The sequence below is a fragment of the Malaclemys terrapin genome, chromosome 3 (genome assembly GCF_027887155.1).
Source record: "Malaclemys terrapin pileata isolate rMalTer1 chromosome 3, rMalTer1.hap1, whole genome shotgun sequence".
Lineage (NCBI taxonomy): Eukaryota > Metazoa > Chordata > Testudines > Emydidae > Malaclemys > Malaclemys terrapin.
In genome coordinates, this window is record NC_071507.1 from 29,279,750 (window position 1) to 29,300,655 (window position 20,906).

At 39.9% G+C, this 20,906-nt stretch overlaps 1 protein-coding gene across 12 annotated transcripts in view; it reads right to left on the bottom strand.

The window, feature by feature from the left end:
• NRXN1 (neurexin 1) overlaps positions 1-20,906 on the bottom strand; it is a 1,243,173-nt gene that overhangs the window by 638,490 nt on the left and 583,777 nt on the right. For 7 of the 12 annotated variants that reach the window (XM_054022348.1, XM_054022351.1, XM_054022349.1 and 4 more), the window contains one exon: positions 19,551-19,577. The exons of the other annotated variants lie outside the window; for them this stretch is intronic. In XM_054022348.1, the coding sequence (XP_053878323.1) occupies positions 19,551-19,577 (27 nt within the window). The remainder of the gene's footprint in view (positions 1-19,550; positions 19,578-20,906) is intronic. 12 annotated transcript variants of the gene reach the window in all.

The following is a 20,906-nucleotide window of genomic DNA, read 5'->3' on the forward strand; positions in this document are numbered from 1 at the left end:
ACGGGACGACATGTTCTCAGAACTTATGGGCTGCTCCCGAGCCGAGGCAACCCAGCAGACCCAGTGGAGGGAGAACATGTCGCAATACCAGCAAGCACACAGCGAACGGGAGGAGAGGTGGCGGCAGGAAGACCAGCAGGCGACTCAAACGCTGCTTGGACTAATGAGGGAGCAAACGGACATGCTCCGGCACCTTGTGGATGTTCTGCAGGACCGGAGGCAGGAGGACAGAGCCCCGCTGCAGTCTATCTGTAACCACCGTCCCCCGCCACAAAGTCCCATACCCCTCTCACCCAAAGTACCAAGAAGGAGGGGCTGCAGAGTCCGTGAAAACTGTCACTGTACCCCTGCAGAGTGCTCAAGTACCAGAAAGCTGTAATTCCCCAAAATTTGACAAGTCCTTTCCTTCCCGCCTCACCCAAGCCCCCATCCCAGTTTCATCCCCTAACTGTCTAGTTGCTAATAAAAATACGTTTCTGTTAATTACGTTTCCATCATGGTTTTTTAGAAGACACTCTGTTTGAAGGGGGGGAAGGGGGTTGGTACAGACACGGGGGCAGGTTCAGCAGCAGGTCACACACACAGTGCAGTCACTAGGCACCCTGGTCAGTCTGGGAGGTGGTTTTCATTCTCTGTGGGGGGGGTGCTTTCAGTGATGGAGGGCGGGAGTGACGGTTGGATGACGACAGTTACCCAAAACCACCCTCGACACATTTTTTTCCCCAGCAGGCATTGGGGGCTCGACCCAGAATTCCAGTGGGCAGCGGGGACTGCGGGAACTGTGGGATAGCTGCCCACAGTGCACCGCTTCCAATGTCGACGCTTGCCCCGTTAGTGTGGACTCACACAGTCGAATTACTGTCCTTAATGTGGATACACACGTTCGACTTTGTAATATCGATTCCACATATTCGATTTAAGTGAAATTGAACTACTCTCGTAGTGTAGACATACCCTTACTGAATGAGGGAGGCAACCTAGTGACAGAGGATGTGGAAAAAGCTAATGTACTCAATGCTTTTTTTGCCTCTGTTTTCATGAACAAGGTCAGCTCCCAGACTGCTGAACTGGGCAGCACAGCATGGGGAGGAGGTGACCCTGCCTCTGTGGAGAAAGAAATGGTTCCGGACTATTTAGAAAAGCTGGCAAGCACAAGTCCATGGGGCCGGATGCACTGCATCCGAGGGTGCTAAAGGAGTTGGCCGATGTGATTGCAGAGCCATGGCCATTATCTTTGAAAATTCATGGAGATCGGGGGAGGTCCCGGATGACTGTAAAAAGGCTAATGTAGTTCCCATCTTTAAAAAAGGGAAGAAGGAGGATCTGGGGAACTACAGGCCACCTCAGTCCCTGGAAAAATCATGGAACAGGTTCTCAAGGAATCAATTCTGAAGCATTTAGAGGAGAGGAAAGTGATCAGGAACAGACAACATGGCTTCACCAAGGGCAAGTCCTGCCTGACTAACCTAATTGCCTTCTATGACAAGATAACTGGCTCTGTGGATGAGGGGAAAGCAGTGGACGTGTTATTCCTTGACTTTAGCAAACTTTTGATACGGTCTCCCACAATATTCTTGCTGGCAAGTTAAAGAAGTATGGGCTGGATAAATGGACTATAAGGTGGATAGAAAGCTGGCTAGATCGTCGGGCTCAACAGGTAGTGATCAAGGTATCAAGCGGAGTGCCCCAAGGGTTGGTCCTGGGGCCGATTTTGTTCAATATCTTCATTAATGATCTAGAGGATGGTGTGGACTGCACCCTCAGCAAGTTTGCAGATGACACTAAACTGGGAGGTGTGGTAGATACGCTGGAGGGTAGGGATAGGATCCAGAGGGACCTAGAAAAATTAGAGGATTGGGCCAAAAGAAACTTGATGAGGTTCAACAAGGACAAGTGCAGAGTCCTGCACTTAGGATGGAAGAATCCCATGCACTGCTACAGGTTAGGGACCGAATGGTTAGGCAGCAGTTCTGCATAAAAGGACCTAGGGGTTACAGTGGATGAGAAGCTGGATATGAGTCAGCAGTGTGCCCTTGTTGCCAAGAAGGCCAACAGCATATTGGGCTGTATTAGTAGGAGCATTGCCAGCAGATCGAGGGATGTGATCATTCCCCTCTATTCGACATTGGTGAGGCCTCACCTGGAGACTGTGTCCAGTTTGGGGCCCCACACTACAAGAAGGATGTGGAAAAATTGGAAAGAGTACAGTGGAGGGCAACAAAAATTATTAGGGGGATGGAGCATATGACTTATGAGGAGAGGCTGAGGGAACTGGGATTGTTTAGTCTGCAGAATAGAAGAATGAGGGGGGATTTGAGAGCTGATTTCAACTACCTGAAAGGGGGTTCCAAAGAGGATGGATCTAGACTGTTCTCAGTGGTATCAGATGAAAGAACAGGAGTAATGGTCTCAAGTTGCAGTGGGGGGGGGTTAGGTTGGATATTAGGAAAAACTTTTTCACTTGGAGGGTGGTGAAGCACTGGATTGGATTACCTAGGGAGGTGGTGGAATCTCCTTCCTTAGAGGTTTTTAAGGTCAGGCTCGATAAAACCCTGGCTGGGATGATTTAGTTGGGGATTGGTCCTGCTTTGAGCAGAGGGTTGGACTAGATGACCTCCTGAGGTCCCTTCTAACCCCGATATTCTATGATTCAACCAGGTAACTAGCATATACATTCACAGCTGTATTTTTATAATTTTGGTAAGACAAATTCTTTGGTCTGTAGTATCCATACTCTGTCCCTCATCTATATCATCCATTGTCTCCACAGATCAAATACATAAACATCTTATGTCATCCCATTTAATCTGGAATAGTTGATTTACCTATTTTGTCTTTCCTTTCCAAACAGATGTTGCTATTATCGTGACATGTTTTTTAAGGTTCATATACAAAAAGCAACTGTATAAATAAAAGTGATTGAATGTCACTTTTATATATATATATGTTTCATTGCCAGAGGTAAAACTGTAATCTTTACAATTCATAAAAAAATAAAAGTCTTAATAAGAAGGAAACAAAATTGAGCTAAATTTTGCTCTGCCCCCTTAATTTTTTAATAACTTTTTTGGATTCCATGTCCTGTTCTTCATCTTGCATCTTGTTCCTTCAGTACTGCCTAGACCAAATACCACTGGTGGAGAAAGCATTTATCCCTCTGCACACTTATCATAGTGACTGGACCTTGGAACGCCAAGTGTTAGCAAACCTCTTTATGTCTCAAGTCAAACGTGTAATACCTCTTTGAAGTAACTTGCCTGATGGACAGAAGACTAGAAATCAGCTGCAAGGGATAATATGTTAGCCTCTCAACATGTCAAGCAAAAAGAACTGTGCTTGAATGGAAATTTTAACAACTACCTGAATATGATTTATTAAGGTAATTGTCAAGAAGGCATAATTAGGAAACAGTTATGATGTTCCGTTAATAAGTAGCTGAGCATTTAGAATTGTTATAATAGATGCTTCGTGCATTTTAATAGTCACCAATGAAAAATGTACTAGATATAGAAAAGGTTTTTCAATGTAAGAAATTGTCAGTGACACACATTGGTAAAACGTTTTTAATACTATTAGATCGTCTGAAAGTACACTGCAAAAGAGTTGCCATCCTTATTTTCATAGTATTCATGGAAAATAATATTTTAGCATATCCAAGAGCTGAAAACTGAAGAAATGGTGATTGTTTTCGTAAGAAGTAAAGCAGTGATAGCATAACCCACCTTTTTGAGGTGGGAAAACAATCACATATATGGAACTAATACATACTTATGCAATATCTTCCACAGGAACAACACTTTTAAGGTCAAATTCTGCCATCAGTCATACTTATAGTCTGAGATTTTGAAAGCTGCCTAGTTCTATGCCTTCTGTTATACAGAAGGTCAAACTAGATGATCACAGCCTTCTGGCTTTGGAATAAATAAGATTACTTTAATGGGACCCAGCCATCCAAATGCCACAAGCAGCTTTGAAAAAAATCACAGATATAATATCCTATTAATTTCACTGGGGTTGCATTTATGCAAATGAGAACAGAGCCTGGCCCTTAATTTTGACTGCTATTTATTGAAAACTATTACCAAGGTCCTATATATGGGCCTGATTCTGCAAGAATTCAATACATGGCACTTTCATTATGCCAAATTCTCATCACACACTGTTGGCCACAGGAGCAAAATATTTCATCACAATGTATTTACCCCTGACTTACACCAGTGTAAGATAATTCAGACTCAGGCCCAATGAATTCAAGCAGAGTTTGCATGAAGCATCTTTATGTTTTCTTTCTTTCTTCAAGTCAGCATGAAGATTTGAGATGGGCAGCTAAGTTTTTCAGGCAGCTAGGTAAACCAATCAGACTTGTATATAAAGAATTATGGGTTTAGGGGCCTGATCCAACTCCCATGAAGTCAAATGGAGTCTTTTCCAATGTAAAAGCATGTTATTCACAAAAAATTGCAATAAATGAGAGCGAGCGAGAGGAGAAGGAAGAGTTGGCAAAATGTCTTAATGTATTTGCAGATCTCCTACAATGCTCACCAGTTGTGTTTGCCAGCTTTAACATGCAAATTCCACTAACACCAGATCTCTCATTATTTTCTCCTCTCTTTTATTATATCTAAGTCGACAGAAAGTTCACCTTTCAAAGAGCAAGTTAGCATAACATACCTCAGTATTTAATTTAAAAAAATAAACATGCCAATTATAACTTATGCACAAATCTATGTTGGGACAGATGCATTACTGAGAATCTGTCATGTACTTCTTAGAACAGCATGCGGTAGGATGGCTATTCATTTGGGGATAGGTTTCAGGAAAGCATTTCTAGTCAAAAAAATATTGAACATATGTTTAATTTAAAGCACATACTTAAATGCTTTTTTGAATCATGGTAAAAAAATTAGTAACTCTTTTGCCAGATTTATTTTCTTTTAAAAAAAAAGTTAAACAGTTTTTGATTTCTGTCATCCAAAAATCTTCTTGTAACTTCAGCCCATTTGGAAAAAAAATATTGCAATATTTTAAAAAAAAATAGTTTTTAAACACATTTGCATCAAGTATTTCCCACAAATATACTAGCAAATTGGTTTACGAAGAGCAATATAAATGGAAACAGAGAATTTAAAGCAAATATTGGAGAACTTTGCTAAAGGTGAATTCTGAATACATATATATGATTTGTTGCTGTTCTCTGATTTGATGTGTGTTATTCTTAGAAACAATACCATGTGACCAATGTATCTAAAACTAAGCTCAGTTTTGAATTCCAAAAGTTCACAGCGATTTCCTTGTGAAAAAGGTACAAATCAAAAATTGTTCTCAGGAAGCATTTGTCAAATAGTTTTGAAAAAGAAATCTGAGAATATCACGAACTGCTCAGGACAATCAGCAAACAGAGAAAAATAGGCAAAATTAATGAAATAGGTAGTTTGTTATTAATTATTTGACCACTCTAATAATAAATCAGAAATAAGTGTTGTGGTTAGTATTGTTGTGGGCTTTTTTTTTTAATTCATTGAAACATTTACTTTTGACATCTCTGTTACCATCCGGGTGTACAGCCCATATTTTTATAGACTCTGATGACAAGGTTTTACGATGACTCTTCACTGGCAGGGAAATGATGGGTTTATGGCTTCTTCATTTCATCTGAAGTTTTGTTTTGAATTGTAGGTGTTAAATGGTGGGGGAAAGTCAGAAGATGAGGTTAATGAAGTAAGGGAGGAGGAAATGTGCCACTATAATTACAGCCCACTTTATTAACCTAAAAGGGCCATAATACGGGAAGTGAAGAGCACTGAACATTGCTGGTTCCCAAAGGACTACATTTACAATACAGACACCTGAAATAAAAATTTAACCACTTGGCCACCTTGTAGTTGTGCGATGGATATAGATAAAAAAGTACTATCCACATGGCATGTTGGATGTAGACAGTACACATCAGAATCACCAATCACACAATTCTAATATTATAGACTGTTATACTATTGGAGAACTAATATCCAATCCCATAATTAAATACCATATTGGAATTCCTAGGTGCAAGGGTTAGAGCTAAGACTGACTTCATGCATTTCCTGACTTTTGCATGGTTGTCTACACAATTTTAACATTTCTGTAGTTTTTTATTCAATGTATTCTTCTCTGGAAAGTAATAGTATTTAATGTAGTCTATGGTTGTGATGTTGAGGAGAGTATTATTCTTCAGTTCCCAAAAATTATGATAGATCAGCTTTGTAACATGAAAAAAAAGTGATGACCACCAAACAGTGCTGAAACCTGACTTAGTCATCTGACTTTTCAAAATGCTGACTGAGGAAGAAAGAAAGAACAAAATGAGGGGGAAAATTAAGATTCACTGTACATTAAAATCTTGCTTATCCATGTTTCCACTGATTATAAAAAAGTGGCATCTGAAAAAAATACACTAGTTCCTAGCTACTTTTTTTAAACTATCATCAGTTTGACACTATAAATACAGATATGAGCTATGCAAAATTGTTAATTACACTGCTCTACAGCCAAAATGCTTCTGAAATAAATGTAGTCAAACTTTACTAATTCTGGGTCACTGAGAACGAAAATGATGCTTAAAATTGTTGATTGGCTCTAGTTTTCAGGATGTGCTATTGGGTCTGTATATACGACCCTTGACTTGAGAATGGTGGACGATAAGTGGGTTATAAAGGGAAAGGATCTCAATTTAAACCAGAAATGACTAAAAACAATTTTGACTGGATCTATGAATAAATCTATGACTGGGTTTGGACAGTACTTGCTTTTTAGGCAAAACAATGAATGATGCAATCTGAAGCTGGTATTGTGTCATAGATGATATGAATTGCATCATGTTATTCCTAGAAGTCATGGATGATGCAATCATAACGAAGCTTACATCACTCTGCTGAATAACTTGCCCTATATCAGGTCTAGAAATCATACAGTGTCATGCTCTCTTATTTGTCAGTGTTTGATTTTGCAAAGGGACACATTTCTGTTTAGCCAAAGTGAGCAGAGATGCCTCGTACTTGTGTGAACAGTGCCGATAACTTCTGCTATGTTTGTGGTGAAGTGACTTTTGCATCACAAAACCACAGTATAACCACTATGGTTAAGAAAGCCTATCACCTTTATTTTGGCTGCAAAATTGGAGATCAGGAAAAGAGGTGGGCCCAACACATATGCTGCAACACTTGTGCAACAAATCTTCGCCAGTGGTTGAACAGGAAAAGGAAATCTATGCCTTTTGCAGTGCCAATGATTTGGAGAGAGCCAACAGATCTTCCAGCAATTATTACTTCTGCATGGTGCCTCCAGTTGGGAAAGGTGTGTCAAAGAAGAAAAAGTGGACTGTGCATTATCCAAACATTCCATCAGCTATACGCCGAGTACCCCACGGAGAAGGACTGCCAGTTCCTGATGCACCAGAAACATTCTCACTTGAGTCAGATGAGGAAGAGGAAGAGGATGAAACTTCTGGTCCTGAACCATCAATGTCACAGGACCCACATTTTCTCCCATTCTCCTCCTCTGAACCACACCTCATAACACAAGGTGAACTGAATGACCTTGTCAGGGATTCGGAACTACCAAGAGTAAGGCAGAGCTGTTGGGCTCCAGACTACAGCAGTGGAATCTCCCGTCAGCTGATGTTAGGGTTTCCATGTTCCGTGACCGTCAAAAGGATCTTGTCCCATACATAGAATCATAGAATATCAGGGTTGGAAGGGACCTCAAGAGGTCATCTAGTCCAACCCCCTGCTCAAAGCAGGACCAATTCCCAACTAAATCATCCCAGCCAGGGCTTTGTCAAGCCGGGCCTTAAAAACCTCCAAGGAAGGAGACTCCACCACCTCCCTAGGTAACGCATTCCAGTGCTTCACCACCCTGAGAACAGCCGAGCTCCATCCTCTTTGGAACCCCCCTTCAGGTAGTTGAAGGCTGGTACCAAATCCCCCCTCATTCTTCTCTTTTGGAGACTAAACAATCCCAGTTCCCTCAGCCTCTCCTCATAAGTCATGTGCTCCAGACCCCTAATCATTTTCGTTGCCCTCCGCTGGACTCTTTCCAATTTTTCCACATCCTTCTTGTAGTGTGGGGCCCAAAACTGGACACAGTATTCCAGATGAGGCCTCACCAATGTCGAATAAAGGGGAATGATCACATTCTTCGATCTGCTGGCAATGCCCCTACTTATACAGCCCAAAATGCCGTTAGCCTTCTTGGCAACAAGAGCTGTTGACTCATATCCAGCTTCTCGTCCACTGTGACCCCTAGGTCCTTTTCTGCATAACTGCTGCCTAGCCACTCTGTCCCTAGTCTGTAGCAGTGCAAGGGATTCTTCCGTCCTAAGTGCAGGACTCTGCACTTGTGCTTGTTGAACCTCATCAGGTTTTTTTTGGCCCAATCCTCTAATTTGTCTAAGTCCCTCTGTATCCGATCCCTACCCTCTACTGTATCTACCATGCCTCCTAGTTTAGTGTTATCTGCAAACTTGCTGAGAGTGCAGTCCACACCATCCTCCAGATCATTAATAAAGATATTAAACAAAACCGGCCCCAGGACCGACCCTTAGGGCACTCCACTTGAAACTGGCTGCCAACTAGACATGGAGCCATTGATCGCTACCTGTTGAGCCCGACGATCTAGCCAGCTTTCTATCCACCTTACAGTCCATTCATCCAGCCCATACTTCTTTAACTTGGCGGCAAGAATACTGTGGAAGTCCGTATCAAAAGCTTTGCTAAAGTCAAGGAATAACACATCCACTGCTTTCCCCTCATCCACAGAGCCAGTTATCTCATCATAGAATGCAATTGGGTTAGTCAGGCACGACTTCCACTTGGTGAATCCATGCTGACTGTTCCTGATCACTTTCCTCTCCTCTAAATGTTTCATAATTGATTCCTTGAGGACCTGCTCCATGATTTTTCCAGGGACTGAGGTGAGGCTGACTGCCCTGTAGTTCCCCGGATCCTCCTTCTTCCCTTTTTTAAAGATGGGCACTATATTAGCCTTTTTACAGTCATCTGGGACCTCCCCCGGTCGCTATGAGTTTTCAAAAATAATGGCTACTGGCTCTGCAATCTAATCCGCAAACTCCTTTAGCATCCTCGGATGCAGTGCATCCGGCCCCATGGATTTGTGCATGTCCAGTTTTTCTTCATGGAAGGTGATCTTGTAGCCTGCAACAACATCGATGGTGTGATGGCAGCCTTCAACATCGTTCACGATCCAGATGAGTGGAGACTGTTCATTGATTCATCGAAGACGAGTCTTAAAGCTGTTTTACTGCATAATGGCAATGTTTTGCCATCAATTCCAGTTGGTCATGCAGTCCATATAAAGGAAACCTATGACAACACGAAACAACTTTTGAGGTGCATAAACTATGACCAACATCGGTGGCAGCTTTGTGGCGATTTAAAGGTTGTTGCTCTCTTGCTTGGTCTGCAGACTGGATACACAAAGTACTGCTGTTTTCGCTGGGAATGGGATAGTCGTGCAAGAGATTCCCACTACATCAAGAAAGATTGGCCACTCCGATAGTCATTGGAGCCGGGGAGGAAAAGTGTTCAGCATCCACCACTTGTTGAATCAAGGAAGATTTTGTTACCACCCTTACACATCAAGCTGGGTCTGATGAAGAACTTTGTCAAGGCCATTGACAAAACACAAGCAGCTTTCAAGTACCTCCCTGGAAAATTTCCAAGGTTAAGTGAAGCTAAGATAAAAGAAGGTGTCTTTATTGGTCCTCAGATTCGTGAACTTCTTCGAGATGATGCATTTGACCATGCACTGAGTGGCAAGGAAAAGACGGCATGGAAAGCCTTCCAGTTAGTGCCAATAAATTTTCTCGGCAACAACAAGGCAGACAACTACAGGTTGTTGGTGGAAAACCTCCTCAAGGCATAGAAAAGCCCTGGTTGCAACATGTCACTAAAGATACATTTTTTGCACTCTCATCTAGACTTTTTTCCACCAAACTGCGGAGTAGTGAGTGACGAGCACGGCGAGCGATTTCACCAGGACATTGCAACAATGGAGAAACGCTATCAGGGGAAATGGAGCCCATCAATGCTTGCAGACTATTGCTGGACAGTGACAAGAGATGCTCCATTTAATGAATACAAGAGACAAGCCAAGAAGCGCCGAGTAGACACTGAATAGGACTAAACTATGTACAGAATAGTTTTTTGCCTTTTGGTTCATAATAAATTTTATTTATATAACCCTTTTGCTGATTTTTAAAGTGTTACATAAACAGAACAGGTGAAATATTATCATGTAAAGCAACCATAAACACATGAAAAGACCTAGGTTTACAATTTATGATTAAAACTCTACTATCTACACAATATACATAGACATAAAATGTAAAAACTTAAATATCTTAGAAACAGTAGCCAATCAGTTGTTTTAATTGTCATATTTGAATTCAGCACATAAAAATACATAATAAATAGCACATTTTATCTATGAAGCAGATGACTTCTCAAAAATTGTAGACCGGTGTTATAGAAAATGTAAGCATGGATGTTTTCATGGAAGAGACTTACCCTTCTAGAGCAGACACAGAGTCAGCTGGTGTGTACTGCCATCAATGATCACTCCACAAACAGTGCACATTATGGATCAGATTCTGATACCTTTACTTCAGTGGGATTGCTTGTAGAGTAAGGTATCACAACATAACTAATATGCCATAAGAATCTGGCCTCATGAAACAATGTTGCAAGGCTTTGTGGGGTTCACTAGCTGACAACAAAATATCAAAATGGGAGTCCACTAATGCTCCTAAATTAATGCAGAGGCAGTTACTGAGGAGACAAATATTTCTGTACTAATGTTAAAAACATGCATTTGGCTAACACCTGGTGGTTTGGACATTTAATAATTAGGATGGCTACTTTCCTCTGTGTGCTTTAAAAGATATTTAAAGAGCTATATATTTAAACCCTCACTGTTCCATGATTTATTCTCAACTTCATCACAACGAGGTTTATTGCTGTGACTCACTCTAAGTAGTGTTTTCAATAGGAATCAGTCACTGCTTGTTGCTAGTGCAGAATGCAGCATCTTGGGCTGAAAAGCCACAGGCATATTATTATTATATAATTGGTTATTCATAGATACCCCAATTGGGATCACAACTCCATTTGGCCAGGCACTGTACAAACACACAATAAGGGACAATCCCTGCTCCAATCCAAGGCTTACAATCTAAATAGATGAAAAAACAGACCAAAGGTAGTAGTTAAAGGTATACAACATGTAAGCCACACTATCAGGATAACTAGAGGAGTTTATGCTCATTCCAAGGTGGTAGGTGGGAAATGAGATAAAAAGTGCAGCAGACAAGGAATGAGGATGATGAAATAAGGAAGGAGGAAAGGGAGGAGAAAAGATGTTAGGTGTCTGGATTGGTGCACCATAGGGACTGCTGGCACTCCAGTGGGGAGCGGGAGCAGGGGTAGGCTTGGAGGTAGCAGATTGATTTCAAGAGCCTTGGACCAGTTGTGTTTAAAGCTGTAACTCGGAAGGCAATTGGCTACATGTGATTCCACTTCATTGAGTGTCACCCACATAGGTTAACTCACCTTTTAAGGTTCCCATTCTGATTCTTTGGGTCAGCATGTGATCAACCTTTTCTTGCACATGTTGTATCAACCATTAATGTGAAGAACTCATCCTCAGAGGTCCCAACAGAGGAAAGAAAATAATAAGTGGTTCCTTTCCAGGCTCCACCCATAAACTAAATTCTACCCAATTGAAATGCCATTATATGCCACCACTCACAGTAGATTGTGCAAATACCATTATGAGTATTCTGCTGGGGTATACCGGACTACGTGGGGCCTGGCTCACAATTGATGGTGCTAAGACATACCCACAGTCTCTGCTGGGCTCCTCAGGCTTGGCTTCCTCTTCATGGGCTCAGAGGCCCTCTTTTCGGGCTCCTCAGGCTTGGCTCAACATCACCGAGGATCAGATGTTCCCCTGGGTGCTGCAGGACTGGTTCTTCTTCTATAGGACTCAGATGCTCCCCGGGGCTTCACTCTTTCTCTCTGGCTTGTTGGCTTTACAGGCCAGACCAAGTATGAGGGGTTGAAAATGGTAGTGACAGTCTCAATTGACTGTGCATATCTTGATAGCATAATTGTTCCTTGCTAATAGGCTTTTATCAGCAGCCAGGGTGGATAAAAATCAATGATTGTTTAAAAAAAAAAATAAAAAAATCAGATTTTTAAAAAATTTAAATCAGACGTTTTTTGTAAAATGCTTTTTGAGAAAAAAACCTATCTAAAGATAGTTTTAATTAAGATACATTATAGCTCAAAGATATCTCATCAAGGAATAGGGATTATAAATTCTAATTCTATAGTATGAGAAAATATATTCATGTAATATTTACGTTTTGTAAATGAGTTCCAATAGTTCATGGATTAAGGACCCAATTTTATGGAGTTCCAGGGGCTTCTGTATCGATTATTTAGGTTAATCTTTCTATCTACCCAATGGGACTCAGTGCTCAGTCTAGAAGATACCATCAGAGATGCTTAGTTTTACAGTTCTCAAACTGGATTTGTGTCTCCAGAGATAACATGCTTGTTAACAGCAAAAATGGTTTTTTAAATAAATAAATATATATAGAGAGAGAGAGGTGAGAAATCACAGACCTCAACCCTATTGTCCCTCTGCAAATTTGTGTACACAGAGTCCACCCCTTACCTCTCTCTAAAAGTGCAAAGTTTCAAAAAGTTCAATGAATAGAAGATTGTTGGGGGTGAATAGGTCTGGATAAGGAGAAGAAGTCTGGAGATAAATGTGAGAAGGGAGGGACAGGCAGTAGAAACAAAAGTGAAACTGTTTGAGCAGCATATTCCAGAAGTCTTGAGGTCTTTTTGAGTGTTGCCTTCATTGATTTGAGATCTACCATACCATTCTCTCACTAGAAGGGAAAACCTATAATGGCAGCAGACGATAAAAGAGACCCAGTTTGGGAATAAGAACCCTTCAAGAAATATATGTTTGCTGATGATGTTTTAAAGAAAGTCACACCAATGAAATGGTGGAAATCACTTAAGCACTTGGATTCAGAGACTGTTGAAGTGATAAAATCACTTTTAACAGCGGTAGCTTCTTCTGCTGGTGTAGAAAGAATATTTTCTTCCTTTGGACTAATTCATTCCAAATTATGAAATCATTTGGGACCTGAAAAAGCAGGAAAGCTTGTTTTTCTTTTCCAGATTATGAACAAACAGGAAAATGAAGGTGAAGATGATTGAGTTATCTGCAGAAGTCAATATTTTAAATTTCTCAAGTTGACCTGGCTGACATAGTCAATTTTTAAAAAATATTTCATTTAACCATTTTAGTTAAAAACAACTTGAACAAAAACAAACCTGATTTTAAAAACTTGAATGTTTAAATTCAAAAATTCATATGCTTGTTTTGTTAAAATATTATATGTTTGCTGTTGAAGAAAAAAATCCAGAATACATAAGATTGTTGTTTTAGTTAAACAAAACAATTTAAATGTCTGGTGATGTTCTCCTCCTAATACAGCATGGCAAGAAAATCCTCCAAATATTAATGATTAACCTGTTGAACTGGAGATAGTTCACCTCCTAATGACTTCATAAATATCTGCTTCAATTATCTTTGGTAAATGAAATAACCAAACAATCATTCGTTTTTTGATATAGCTGTAAAACTAATCTTAAAAGTTTTCAAAATAAATCACTTTAAAAATGTATAGTGCGTACCTTCTAAAAATGAAACCTACATCTATCTATGAGTTGTAAAGAATATGTATTAAAGTTATAACAACCAACAAGAATGGACTTTTATATAGAAATCCATGATTAAATCGAGTCTTCCTGACTAGTGATTTAAATCAATTTGATTTAAATCAAATCCACACTGTCAGCAGCAAAGTAGTTAACAATGTTGACATTTATCTTTAGGCAAAATTATATTCATTTAATGTTTTTCAGGATATCTTGTGGGAAAGAGGGCCTAGAGACTTAATTGTCTCTTTAAAAGAATGATGAGCTTCTGGAGAAGATGGTGGCTTTATTTATTTATTTGTTTATTGGTAAAGGAATGGCTTAGTGAGACCCTGAAGCCAGCCCAGTTAGAGCCCTGCTCATCCTCCTTAGACAATTCCACAGACATTTGTAAGTTTTATTTGCTGTCAGCACCTGGGAAAGGCTGCCTCAACTATTTATGATTTTTTACAATAATTTACTGATTTTTAAAAAATATATATTTCAATGCTATTTTCATGGCATTGTATTTTGAATTCTCTCTGAAGAGCTTCAAGACCCTAAATGATGGTGAGATTCCATGGGTCTGAGGCAGATTCTAAAAATAAATTGCACATTCTTCACAGTAACAAAATTTCTTTAGAAAAAAACCCCAAACCCAAAGGACAAGATTAAACCTGGATAATAGGGGGAAAATAACTTTTTTAAGGTAAGCCTTATTTTCCTTGCACATATGAACTGATTCTCCTTTTCCCTCCCTCTACTCATTACAAACCCAATTATGACCCTTGCCTTGCACCTGCATAGGGAAATAAGGGAGTATAAAGTGACTGCTTAACTCCCTGTGCTCACTGTCTCTATCCCAGGCAGTAGTGGTAGCAGGTTGTAGCAGGGGAGCAGAGTCGGGAAGCTCCCTCTTCCTCTTCTTGTACAGGTGGTCAGGCCTTGGTTGTGCCTCCCCACCATATGCATGCCAGACAGGGTTGCTGAGCTGATGCAGCAGGGGATGCAATCTGCATATCATAGTACAGGGACCCCCACCACCCTTGGAGAAAGTGGGGAATCGAGGATCAGATTATGTGTTTCCATGTCTACACCTGCATCAGTGCACTAGAAATTTAAGACTTGTGACAAAGCCCAAATTAAGCTCTATGGGTCTGGAATATCCAAGTTGCTCTCTTATTTCATTTTGCGTTTGTACATCAGTTTCCTTTTTCCACTTCCCATGATGTTCTCTTTCAACTGCTGGTGGATGATGGTGAAGGAGACAGCTGGGGGATCCAATGCCCGCTCTCTCTTCTATATAGCAGTGGATGCTGGTTTCATGAGGCTGCATGGGTGGATAGTGCTGTTTCATGATAATGTTTCTGCAACGGAAAGAACTCCACATATGCCATGCTGATTTTTGCTGCACTGGCTGTAATGTAATGCTCCGTTACATGCTTTTTAACACAGATCAAAAACATCTGATACAACTCGATGCTGCTGTATTGATTGTGCCAATTTACACTAGCCGAGGACCCAGCCCATTGTGTTTTAATGTTTTTCCATTGTCCAGGATGGAAAAAGAACAGATAGATTATATTCTAGTCAGTCTTGTCAGCAGATAATAAAAGGCTAGTACATGGATATTGATTAGTCATTTTCATCATGAAAGTAGATTTTGCAACATCTACAAGAGCACAGATGGAAGCCTCTTAATGATGCAACTAAATGCTTTACAACAAGCAGTAGATTTCAAATGGCTGTACGGTTTTTATTTAAATTTCCCCACTGCTTGAACCCTGTAATGCAGGCTGAAAATGGATTGCTTTTGAATATCATTGTTTGATCAATCACCCATTTAATTACCCTGCTGTTTATTGATAATCTTGTATGATTCCTTGGTTTTCCTAGGATTTGCAGGATGCCTTACCAGTGAACATGCCACAAGAACAGGTGTTCATGCAGCATTTCCAGTCAGTGCTGTGTACTACTTACACATGAGTAGTGCTGTGATAAATGAAGGGGGCGGGGAGAGGTAGCTCCCTTTTATGGACATCCAGCCAGCCAGTAGCTATACATTCCCTCTTAGTAGCTATTCTCTAATTGCTCTACCTGTAAAGGGTTAAAAAGTCTCACTGCTATGCATAGGTAAAAGGAAGTGAGTGGGCACTTGGCCAAAAGAACCACCGGGAAGGCTAGAACTTTTAAAAATTGAAACAAAGACTCCCCTCTTGTCTGTCTGTGTTTGTTCTTCTGGGGAGAGGTGGACAGGGCAGCAGCTATGCTGTAAAAACCATCATGCAGATCATTAATGAAGATGTTGAACAAAACCCGCCACAGGACCAACCCTTGGGGCACTCCGCTTGATACTGGCTGCCAGCTAGACATCGAGCTATTGATCACTACGCATTAAGCCCGACAATCTAGCCAACTTTCTATTCACCTTATAGTTCATTCATTAAATCCATACTTCTTTAACTTGCTGGCAAGAATACTGTGGGGACACCGTATCAAAAAGGTTTGATAAAGTCTAGATATATCACGATCACCGGTTTCCCTATATCCACAGAGCCAGTTATCTAATCATAGAAAGCAATCGGGTTGATCAGGCATGACTTGCCTTTGGTGAATCCATATTGACTGTTCCTGATCACCTTCCTCTCCTTCAAGTGCTTCAAAATGTACCTTCAGTACTTGCTGCATGATTTTTCCAGGGACTGAGGTGAGGCTGACCGGTCTGTAGTTCCCCGGGTTCTCCTACTTCCCTTTCTTAAAGATGGGCATTACATTAGCCTTTTTCCAGTCGTCCGGGAGTTCCCCCGATCGCCACGAGTTTTCAAAGATAATGGCCAATGGCTCTGCAATCACATAAGCCAACTCCCTCAGCACCCTCGGATGCATTGCATCCAGCCCCATGGACTTGAGCATGTCCAGCTTTTCTAAATAGTCCGTAAGCTGTTCTTTCACCTCTGAGGGCTGCTCACCTCCTCCCTATACTGTGTTGCCCAGTGCAGCAGTCTGGGAGCTGACCTTGTTTGTGAAGACCAAGGCAAAAAAAAGCATTGACTACTTCAGCTTTTTCCACATCATCTGTTTCTAGGTTGCCTCCCTCATTCAGTAAGGGTCCCACACTTTCCCTGACCTTCTTGTTGCTAACATACCTGAAGAAACCCTTCTTGTTACCCTTCACATCCCTTGCTAACTGCAACTCCAGTTGTGCTTTGGCCTTCCTGATTACATCCCTGCATGCTTTAGCAATATTTTTATACTCCTCCCCTGTAATCTGTCCAAGTTTCCACTTCTTGTAAGCTTCCTTTTTGTGTTTAAACTCACTGAAGATTTCACTGTTAAGCCAAGCGGGTTGCCTGACACATTGGCTGTTCTTTCTGCACATCAGATTAGTTTATTCCTGCACCCTCAATAAGGCTCCTTTAAAATACAGCCAGCTCTCCTGGACTCCTTTCCACCTCATATTAGCCTCCCAGGGGATCCTGCTCATCAGTTCCCTGAGGGAGTCAAAATCTGCTTTTCTGAAGTCCAGGGTCTGTATTCTGCTGCTCTCCTTTCTTTCTTTTGTCAGGATCTTGAACTCGACCATCTCATGGTCACTGCTGTCCAGGTTGCCACCCACTTCTATTTCCCCTACCAATTCTTCCTGGTTTGCGAGCAGCAGGTCAAGAGGCGCATGGCTCGTAGTTGGTTCCCCCAGCACTTGCACAAGGAAGTTGTCCCCAACACTCTCCAAAAACTTCCCTGATTGTTTGTACACTGTTGTATTGCTCTCCCAGCAGATGTAAGGGTGATTGAAGTCCCCCATGAGGACCCGGGCCTGTGATCTGGAAACTTGTGTTAGTTGTTTGAAGAAAATCTCGTCTATCTCATCCTCCTGGTCTGGTGTTTTACAGCAGACATCCAGCACAACACCATCCTCATTGCTCTCACCTCTAAACTTAACCCAAAGACTCTCATCAGGCTTTTCTCAGTCTGAGGACAAGAAGGAGTAATAATGGCATAATAATCACTGCATTGGAATCCTTGCCATTGACCACATCACTGCTCATTTCAAGCCCATAGGCACTCTAATTAGATTACCTGCTCTACTTTAGTAGGTTCTTTCTTAATTCAACACTGAGATGGCATTTATGTCCACCACTCATTTTACTTAATTTTTATGACACCTTAGCTTGTCCAAAGTTGACACAAACTGAAACAAATTATATATTATGGATTAATAATTCCAGATTTCTTCAAAGTTATTAAATCTCCTCCGGGAGGGATTTTGTGAAATTCTATAGGAAATCAAGGAAATCTGCATTACCATCTATTGTTTCCTTCAGAGAAAAATTGCATTTGCCAACAGCAAATAAGGTCATTGCATTTGTGCCAAATAGCTACTTGTTTTAGATCAAAAGATATGCCCAGTCCTTGACCACAGTTGGCAACAGACAAATGGACATACTTTCTCCTTGAACTGGAACCGTAGGAAATGCTATTCTTATGAAGAAGCCACTTTGTCCTACAAGCAGACACATTTGTTTTACATTAATTTAAAATACAATTTTAAAATGTGTTAAGATTTTAAGTCTGAATACATTTTAGAATGTAATACTTACCTAAAGAACATACTGCTTCATAATATGATTTCTGTTTAACTTCTTTACAAATGAAGCATTACTTCTGTTCTCATGCAGCTTGTTTAGTGCAGGATCTATCTGCATTGCATATTATTGCATATTATACAGAAGTAAATGTAGCTTCCTATTTTTCTTCATGGACTAGAAAAATATTATGGGTAATTATTCTAATGAATTATGGAGAGTTTAGTACTATTGGCGGCTATGTTTAAATAGTTTTTATTTGGCTTTTAATATTTGTGTAGGACCAATTCTGGACACCAAAACCAGGAAGAAAAAATAAAGCAACTAAAATCTATGGTACGTACTATAATTGTGTTGACACCATTCAGGAGCTCCCCTGACTCAAAATAAAATCACAGTCCTTTATCCCCTTTTGGAATATATCCTCTTAATCCAAATAATATCAGAAAGGATAAAATTTAGTCCATTCATCTGGCAAATATTTCCCTCTGTTTCATTAACATGCATAGCACAGATAAAAAATGTTCAATTTAAGGGTTCTTACATGATTAGAGTGTAAAAAATCATCATACAAATGTAGTTTTTGTCAGACACATTAATGTCCTTAACTTAATACTACCCATATATTACATATCCATAAAACAAGGGTTTAGCAAAACTAATTGTGCAGGAAGCAACAAGTAAATATGGTTAATTGCTTGGGAGGATTATGGAATATGAATTGTTGTAGTAAGGACAATTATGTTCAGAGAGTCTCACCATAGATTAGAGATGAAAGGCCAAGGAACAATGGGAAAAAGACTGTAGAACAGGTTGTGTAAAATCATGAATTCTTGTTCAATATCCCTTGGCTATTGTCAATAAAAGAACCCAGCTTGATTAATTCAGTAGGATAGTTATGTACTATGAACTAGCTAAGGCTATAACAAACCTTGCACTATTTTCCCCTCTATTTAAACCTTTAGTGTCCTTAATGTTTTACTTAATTTTGAGGTTTAAGTCGGTGTGAAAGAGAAAATGTTCAATTTACAGTAGAGAAAATATGATGACTTTGTACACCCTTGTAATAAATATAGCATTTCAGTACTGAGTTATCAAATGCTTGTAAACTGTACACAATCTTTTAATCTAGTTTGCATAATTTTATAATGGAGGAATAACATTTTAAAAATTTTGAATAGGCACTTACTGGAATTACAGTTAATCCTGATACAGTCTAGATGGGGAAGAATAGATGAAAAATGAAAATTTATCCTTCAAGGTAATAGCTGCAGACATCCAATAAAATCACAGTCCACCCTTCCGGGGACAGACACATGCAAATATGGCCACTCCAAATGATTAGTCTTTACATATTGCTGTAACCCAGATATAGTGCAATAAAACTTTATACGTAGAAACGGCAGTATAGAGTCAAAAATGGCCAATTTCAAACAAAGCTACATGGTGACAAATCTAAGTGAAAAATCATGTTTAACTGTCAAAAATGCTTGATTGAGGCAGGCCACAACTTTCTCCCCATCTGTGAAAGAACAGATAATTTTTCTCAGTGTAATTAAAAAGTGCTCCGTCACAATGGGGCATAGAGCAGGCCAAGCCACCATCATTCATCTTGGACCACAGTTATATATTACACCTCAAAGGTGGACTTTTTTTTCTTACTATTAAACTATGTAGTAAAATATAAAGCATTAACTATGTTTGTAAATAATCTTTCACACTGTAGTATATATTTTACTTTATATAAATGTATACAATCAATTCACAGCAGAACAATTACTGTATTTAAATCTCATATTAATATCTAAGAACATTTTATTTGGAAAATCCAGGAGTTCGAGAATATCATCTCTTTTCAGCTTAGTTCTCGCCTAAGAATTCGCTATTGTTATTTGTGTGGAATAAATATTATAGCTAACACAGATATTGTTTTTTTTTTGTTTACTTTCCTTTTATACCTATATAGATATCTACTGTATATGAAAACATATTGGATTGCTCTGGAGAATCATTTTGTTGGATTATGACCCCGGATTTTAAAAATATGCAACACTATTTTGTACATACAATAATTTATCTTCAGCACCTTTGAGGAGCATAAATAATATAAAACCTAGATTTTGTTTCCATATAGCTGAGTTTGTCATGTGTCGTCAACCGCATCAGAAAAGTGGTTGCAAACAGCCAGGGACCAGCACCTACACACCTCTTACTACAGAAAGCTTTCCTGAAGGAGGCCCCACATTGCCATTTTGTGATTCAAAACATTACTTTTATCAGCTTGCAGTAACTGTAGGCTGTCACAAGAGGGAACTATAAGAGAACAGTCAAAGAGGACCACTTGGTTGTCTTAACTTTTATTTCCCTTCTCTCCCCTTCAACCTCTCCCCTCCTCTCACCCCTACCTCCTGTAAATATCAGAATAGTATTTCAATGACCTACTTTTCTACATAATGGGTGTTAGCTCATCATCGGGTTATCTACACACTTTAATATTATATCTCTGAAATCACCATATAAACTGCTAATTTAGATAATTATTCAT